This window comes from Urocampus carinirostris, chromosome 15 (assembly GCF_059441175.1).
Source record: "Urocampus carinirostris isolate Australia breed hairy pipefish chromosome 15, RoL_Ucar_1.0, whole genome shotgun sequence".
Classification (NCBI taxonomy): Eukaryota; Metazoa; Chordata; class Actinopteri; order Syngnathiformes; family Syngnathidae; genus Urocampus; species Urocampus carinirostris.
In genome coordinates this window covers 9,845,445-9,853,697 of record NC_142363.1, presented here as the reverse complement: position 1 = coordinate 9,853,697, position 8,253 = coordinate 9,845,445, and the positions used below count along the sequence as shown (strand labels likewise).

The 8,253-nt window shown below is 39.1% G+C and overlaps 1 protein-coding gene across 3 annotated transcripts in view; it reads left to right on the top strand.

Annotated features, from left to right (window-relative positions):
- Nucleotides 1-882: 882 nt before the first annotated feature.
- keap1a (kelch-like ECH-associated protein 1a) overlaps nucleotides 883-8,253 on the top strand; it is a 29,480-nt gene continuing 22,109 nt past the window's right edge. For 2 of the 3 annotated variants that reach the window (XR_015852879.1, XM_088354526.1), the window contains exons 1-2: nucleotides 883-1,087; nucleotides 7,800-8,211. Coding sequence is in view for 2 of the 3 variants with exons in the window: in XM_088354526.1 (XP_088210652.1) it covers nucleotides 8,083-8,211 (129 nt within the window). In the remaining variant the exon portion in view is untranslated. Of the gene's footprint in view, nucleotides 1,088-1,118; nucleotides 1,409-7,799; nucleotides 8,212-8,253 lie in introns of those variants that run through there. The other variant, XM_088354527.1, reaches the window with a different exon arrangement.

The following is an 8,253-nucleotide window of genomic DNA, read 5'->3' as shown; positions in this document are numbered from 1 at the left end:
TAAATATGAAATTTAGTGCTTAAAAACAAGGACTGCTTTCAATCTGAAAAGACAAAAACTACATAAATATTATAATACAGAATTACTCCTACAGAAATACTACAAAAACAGAAATACTACAAAAATACAACCACTGTACAGTAATACAAAACTAAATATCAAATGTATTGCTTAAAGCGAGGACCTAATTTATTACTTTGGTTTCATTCTGAAAATAAAAAAAATAAAGAAATACTAAGAAAATACTGCAGTAATAATAAAATACACCAATACTACTACCGAAATACTACTAAAATACATCTTAAAGCAATAGTACAAAAATACTGCCGAAATGCTACCACATAAATACGACAAAACACTACAGAAATACAGCTACTGTAATACTCGCAGTTTGCCCTAGACTGCCAGGGTCGTTGTGGCACTACTTCCTGTGGTGTGTCTCGGGCAAGTACAGTCTGGCATCCCTCTCCAGGACTGTAATACAATAAAATAATACAAAACTATAACATCAAATTAAGTGCTTAAAACAGAGACCAAATATATACTTTTGCTTTCTTCCTGAAAATAAAAAACAATATAACTACAGCATTACTATAATACTGTACAAAAATACTACTACAAACACACTACATCGGAAATACTACAAAATAAAATCTTCAAAATAACTACTACGGAAATGCTACAAAAATGCTTCGGTTGCTATTTAACAAAATACTACAAAAATACTGAAAGAAAACTGCATAAATACTACCAAAAAATCTCGTCTAAAGGATATAACTTGTTTTTTTTTATTTTATTTTTGCCTTTAGCGTCGTTTGATTCGTCGGTTTCACTTTGAGTAATGTTCCGTGAGAATGCGCGCGCTCACGGGTGCGCGCGCCCGTGCGAGATTTGCACAGTCACGGAGGAGCGTCTCTCGCCCTTCGTCCTTAGGGGAACTACTTTCCCGCGCGGACTCATGCGAGTAGCTTTTTAGTTTCTGGAACTTTCAGAAAGATCTCAGCGCCGTCACGAGAAGACACCTCTGGATCTTCTTGCAGAATTTCAGGACTTTTGATCCTAGATGTTTGACGGCGTCTCGGTGCAGGTGATTTCATCCGACTCTTTGCTTCTGTTGGGCGGGCGCGTGATTTTCCCGTGACTTTCATTTCTGGTATGAATTGCGCATGCGCGCGAGGCCAAGCTTACCAAAGACCTCAAACTCGTAATGGTAATTACGGCTTTTTTCTATAGAACCGGCTCATTCAGCTAGGCTCACTCAAATGAGCTGGCTCTTTTGGGTCCTCAAGAGATTGTTGTTGTTGTTGCTGCTTTAATCCAGGGGTTTCAAACTCACCTGAAGATAGAATCCAGGTGAAGTTGGACCCACAAAGACAGTGCGGACAAAAACATTCCACTATTCTTAAAGGTACAGTGTTTTTAAAGTTGTCCACTAGATGTCACTGCAATGTGTAGTGCTACCAGAAATGAGTCCACAGAAGACTACAAACTACGGAGACTGAAAGTCAGCAAAAAGCACCCCCTTTCTTGCACTATTTACCCAGCCTTTCACAAAGAGGAAAAAATATATTTGGAGAAAGAAAAAAAAATAGGGGAAAGAAGACAAAACAGGAAGATGGGGATAAAAAAAGTAGGATAAAAGAAAGCAAAAGGAAAAAGGAAATAAAGAAAATAAATAACCTGGAGACAAAAGAAAAACACCTTTTTCATTTTTTATTTTTATTTTTTTCTCGACTTTTACCTTTTTTTCCCTTTCTATATTTTTTTGTCCTTTTTTCTTTAATTCTTTCTTCATTTCTTTTTTTCTCTTCTTATTTCTGTTCTTTTCAAAAGTAATAAGGTGCGTTCAAGGCATTTTGTGTCACTGTATTTTGTCTTCTTCCGTTGTGCTCCTAGCACTTGTTTTTTGGTGGCATGATAGAATACAGCGACATCTAGTGAGAAAATTATACACACACTGTCTCTTTAACTTTCAAGGTTTCTTCATTTTCCTCATGTTGAGGTTTTTGAGTTTTTCCTTGCCCTCATGTAGGTTTTAGATCAGGGGATGGTGTCTTAATAGTCTGTAGTTTGCAATAGTCTTTGATTTGTGAAGCCCGTTGAGGCTCTTTGTGATTAAGGGCTATACAACAAATAAACATGACTTGACTTAACCTTCATATCAAGGCGGGGGCCTCAAACGATCATCCTGGGTGCCGCATAGGCCCCTGGGCCGTGAGTTTTAGACCCCTGCTTTGATCGATATATAACTATTCTTTTGTGTCAGTTTTGGGCACGCTACTTTGAAAACGTAATTAATTATAGTTACTCACTACTTCTTCCAAAAGTAAGTGAGTTAGTAACTGAATTACTCTATTGTAAAAGTAACTAGTTACTAGGGAAAGTCACAATTCAAAGAAGTATTTGAGTCAGTTGAAAAGAGAAGAACAGACAGGTAGTTGTGTTATCGAACCTTGTCATATTTATTGCAACTCACCAGCAACACATTTATCATATACCGTACACTAGAATTGCAACACAAACAGGAAACAATATAAAGTGAGTTGAATAAATTATATCTAATTTGAATGGTCCGTTGTAGAGATGGGAATTCCGACTCTTTTTAGAGAACCTGCCTTTTCGGCTTGGCTTACTAAAAAGTGCTGACTCTTTCGTCTCCCAAATGGCTCCTATGTTGTTTTTGTTGTTTAATCCACATTTGACCATTTATTGTGTATTATTTTGAACAACTTTAAAAGGGGGAAAATAAAGTAAAATGACCATGTACCGTATTTTCCGCACTATAAGGCCCACCGAAAAGCCTTTATTTTTTTCAAAAGCTGACCATGCGCCTTATAATACAGTGCGCCTTATTTATGGATAAATATTAAGTCGCAAAGTCTTGCAACTAATGCAGCAGCCGCCGACTAGATTTTCCCCCGAACGCCAAGTAGTACGCGGTGTATGCTGGGATTTATTTACCGGCGTTTCATTGGCTAACCAATGTGTCAATCATCATTTGAATCAATCACTATTGGCTAAAGTTATTCGGAGGTCAAGGGGCGGATCCTTTTTATCATTTACAGGCTGGCATTGGCTTAAACGGCAACACAAAGCCTGCAATTGGCCAAAAAAAGATGAATGTTTATGGCACGTGGCTGACGGCTTAGAGAAAGCATTTTTTTCTATTCTGTATTTGAAATTATTTTATTCTCCTGGATTTACTACCCTCACGGATATAAGAGGACATTGGCTGCACATTATTATGAACACAACGACTTCGGTGAGCTACTTTGGGTTTTATATTGTCCCTGTATCTTGTTTCAGACTGAACTCGATGTTTCTGTGATAAGCGGTGCAGATAATGGATGGAATGGAGTGTCTATTTTTAATTTAAACTCAATTCCAAGTGTTTATTGTCATATGCACAGTAAAGTTGCGAACGAAAAAGAAAATAGATACTAAGGAATGGTTCGCATTTCTTGAATCCCAAGACTTTAACCTTCCGAATGATGGAACGATGCATTTGAGTGACATCTTACGGACACCGCATCCGCACGTGTTCTCGACACGTATTTGCGTCTTTGCAAGCTTTGGGAATGTTAAGGGGGTAATCAGTTTGACTGAATCATCTGACTGTTTTGTCCACGTTCCCATTGTAGCGCCTTATAATCCGGTGCGTCTTATCTATGTCAAAAATAGGACCAATAACTATTTTTTTCGGGGTGCGCCCTATAACCCGGTGCGCCTTATAGTGCGGAAAGTACGGTAATCGTTAACATGAAAACATAGAAAACAAAAATTGAAATACCGTATTTTCCGCACTATAGGGCGCACCGGGTTATAGGGCGCACCCCCAAAAAATAGTTTTTGGTCCTATATCTTCCATACATAAGGCGCACCGGATTATAAGGCGCTACAATGGGAACGTCGACAAAACAGTCAGATAGTTTAGTCCAACTTTTACCCCCTTTAACATTCCGAAAGCTTGCAAAGAAGCAAATATGTGTCGTAGACACGTGCAGATGCGGTGTCCGTACGATGTCACTCAAATGCATCATTCCAAATATCATTCGGAAGGTTAAAGTCTTGGGGTTTAAGAAATGCCAACCATTCCTTAGTTTCTATTTTCTTTTTCACTCGCAACTTTACTGTGCATATGACAATAAACACTTGGAATTGAGTTTAATTTTAAAAAAGACCCATCACAGAAACATCGACATCACTCTGAAACAAGATACCGGGAAAATATATAGCCGGAGTAGCTCACCGAAGTCGTTGTGTTCAATAATACTGTGCAACCATGGTCCTCTTATATCCGTGAGTGTAGTAAATCCAGGAGAGCAAAATATTTACAAATACAGAATGGTAAAACATGTTTCCTTTATGCCGTAGACAACCAAACTTGCTATTCACATTCATCTTTTTCGGCCAATTGCAGGCTTTGGTTTGCCCCCTTAGCCTATGCGAGCCTGTAAATGATAAAAAGGATCCGCCTCAGCATTAAGGGGTGGAATGGGGGGTTTGCTCACCTAATGACTAAAAATGGCTGCGCCCTGTTTGGCTGCGGCTGCATCGGCTTCGCTACAGTTTAACTGTACGGGTCAGGTGTATCGACATTTCGTTCTGTGTGCATTGTTACATAGAATGACAATACAAGGAAATTATTATTATTATTATTATTATTACCTCCGGATAACTTTAGCCAATAATGATCGATTCAAATGATGATGACACATTGGTTGGGAAATGAAACGCTGGCATATGTATCCCAGCATACACCGCGGACCACATCGCCTACGAGGAAAAATCTAGTCGGCGGCTGCTTGCCTTTGTTGCATGACCTTGCGACTTAATATTGATCCATATATAAGGTGCACTGTATTATAAGGCGCAGGGTCAGTTTTTGAAAAAAATAAAGGCTTTTAGGTGCGCCTTATAGTGCGGAAAATACGGTACTTCTAAATCTACGAAGAAAACGCCAATATATAAAACGGTTTGAATCTTTTTCCGAAGCAACAAATTCAAAGTCAACAGCATAGAATCCTTGCAAAAAATGCATTTTCAATAGAAAAAAATAGCGTCTCGAAGGGAATTGGCTCTCGATTGGTGGGAGGCTGGCTCCCTCTTCCAAGAGATGGCTTATAAGGCCGCATCGTTCGCGAACGACACTAGTAGATTGCCCTTACCACAAGCTGCCTTTTCCTTTTAGCGCATAAGTAGATCCCGTATTCGCAACTTCTGTTTTAAACTATGAATTGTGACGTGATCCCAAAAGACGTGACGTAAACAACTCGGAGGAGAGCAAAAGACCGCGCCGCCGTTGGCGTTCTGAACCCAAAGTAACGCACCGCTTTTGACCGTCAGTAACTATAACGGCGTTGTAACGATGGAAAAAGTAAAGTGAGTTACGTGACCCACGTTACTGAAAAAAAATAACGCCGCTGCTTGATTACGATAGCCTCTATTGTCACTCTAAAAATATAAAGTATAAATATTCCTATTATAAGAAACTTTAAAGTCAAGCATCATGGAGGAGTCCCTGAAAAAACGTGAATAACAAATATTGACTTTCCAGTAACTATGAAATACAATTATGAACCTTTTTTAATTGGTTACGTTAAGAAAAGTTTAATGTAAAACACTAGAAATGTAAATTAATATATTAAAAGAGCGACAAAAACAAATTACGAAATACAAACCAATTTGAATGTTTTATATACGTCAACGATCCATCACTATATCGAAAGAGAGCCGACTCCTGATTTGTAGGAAACCGGTTCCCGTCTTTCACTTCTAAGAGCCACCTGGTAGAGCCGTTATGTTCACCAATGACACATCACTATGTCAACCGGAGCAGGCTCCTGATTAATGGGGCGACAGCTCCGTCATTTCCTTCAAAGAGCCTGCTGGTAGAGCCATTATGTTCACCGAGGACACATCACTAACGAGGAAAGGAAGGGTCTTGAAGGGAGCCAGTCCTTGATTGGTGGGTTGTTCACAAGTTTTTTCTCTCTCATTCTTTCCATCTCTCTATTTCGTCTCTCTTTCTTTTATCCACTTTCTCTGTGTTTTTCAATTCTCTTTTCTTTCTTTCTCATTTTTTTCTCTCTCTTTGTCCTCTCTCTCTTTTTTCTCACTACGTCTCTATTTTTTCTCTCTCTCTTTCTCTTCCTCTCTGTCTTTCTATTTCGTTTTCCCTTTCTCTCTCTCTCTCTCTCTTCCTTCTCTCTCTTTCTCTCTCCTTCTGTCTCTAATTTTTCTTCCCTCTCTTTCTCTTTCCCTATATATATCGTTTTCTCATCTTTCTTTGTCTTTCTCTCTTTTTCTATGTTTCTCTAATTTTCTCCTTTTATCTCTTTATCTCTCTCTTTGTGTCTCTCTCTCTTTGTCTCTCTCTCTCTTTCCCTCCATCTTCATTTCTTACTCCCTTTTCTCTCTCTCTCTCACTCTCTCCCTTTCTCTCTTTTTCTGTCTCTCTTTCGTTCTCTCTCTCTCTTTCTCTTTAGACTTCTAGTCCGGCCCCTGTCGGAGTTCTTTTTTCTACCATGTGGCCCTCGAGCTGAAATGAGTTTGAGACCCCTGCCCAAAACCTACACCCAACCCTAGTTGTAACCCTAGCCCTACTCCTATTTTGAAACCCTAAAATATGTTTAAAGCCTTTATTTGAAGGCCAAATACTTGCTCTAGACCGATGAAACATGGCAACAATTTCAAGCATTGACAAGCACTTCACCTTGCAATTTTTCAAACCCAACACTGGTGAGCTGTTTTTAGAACAGGTTTGCGGGCTCCTCAGCTGTCATCAGGGGGTACCACGTTGGAGACCCTCTTACTAGACATTTCCCCGCTGTTTTATAAATATGGCGTCCTTCTTTTGAGGCAGGCTCAACACATCTGGGTGCTGGAATCTTGCTTTTAGAACAGGAGTTTCTTCTTCTTCTGTGTCAAATCTGGAAAGAGTATTGCGTAAGGAGGCAAAGCTCAATGCAGAAGTCCAGTCACGAGTTGCAGCTCTTCTTCTGCCTTAAAGGGGCATTGTGAATTATTTAGCTTATGGTACATGTAAGGGGGTTGGTTTTTTGTTCTACTCTCTCTTTTCTTTTTAATTTTTTTAAAATTTTTTATTTTCTGCTTTTTTTTCTCTTTTCACTCATATTTTTGTTTGTTTTTCCCCTTTTGCCTTTTTATTTTAGTCCTAATTAATTCTTATTCTTTTTTAACCTATTTTCTCTAAAGTTTTTCCTTTATTTATTTTTGTTTGTTTTCTTTCTTTTTCCTGTTTTTCCCCTCATTTCTTTTTTTCTTCTTCTCTTTGTTCTTTTTTTTTTCTTTCCTTTCTTTTTCCTTTTTCCTTTTATTTCTTTTTGTTTTCATGTTTGTTCTTGTCCTCTTTTTTCCTTGCTTTCTCTTTGCAAAATGGTAGGCAAAAATGAGATGAAAAATGTTGCATTTTGGTTACTCTGAGTCGCTGTAGTTTGTATTAATTTCTTTAATTTTTGTTCTTGTTTTCCTCTCTTTTGTCCTTTTTCTTTCTTTTTGTAATTTTTTTTTCAATTTTTTCCCTTCTCTCTTTTTGTCGTTTTTCTTTTCTTTTCAATTATTTCTTTTTGCTTTCCCTTTTTTCTTATTCTCATTTTCGCTTTTTCAAGTTTCTTCTTTTTTTTTTCTTTAATGAAAAGGAAAAAAAATGCATTTTGGGTCGCTTGTATTCTTCCTTTAGCTTTTTAGTTCTTTTGTTTACACTACACAATGCAGTGACATCTAGCGTTCAAACCCCGTCCCTTTAAAGCTTTTCTTTTTCTCCCTCCCGGTTGCAGGAAAGTAAACAGCGGCCAGGATCTCTTTCCTCGATTTCAACTCAAAAACTGTCGGCAAAAACTCTCTTTTCGGCAAAACCGACACTCGGTTCTTCAAGACTAAACCAAGGACGGCGTCATTCGAGCAGAACGGCCTTTGCCATGCGGAAGGAAGAGGCCGGAGTCGGCGTTTTGGCCGACTCTTTACGCCATCGCCGCTTTTGAAGAGTAGAGTCGGCCTCCGGACCCGTTCGGAGACCGGTGTCGGAGACCAGTTCGGACTTCTAGATCCAAGTCCGTCGTGATGCACTGCCCATTGAGGAAGAAGCCGCCGGCCCCGGGTTCGGACTTCTCGGCCATCGTCGTGCCTTCCGTGCGCGCTTCGGGCTACCTGGACTACACGGTGGAGAGCCACGCCCCCCAGGCCCTACAGGTCCAAATCTTGAATTAATTTACAATTCCAATTGTCTTTATT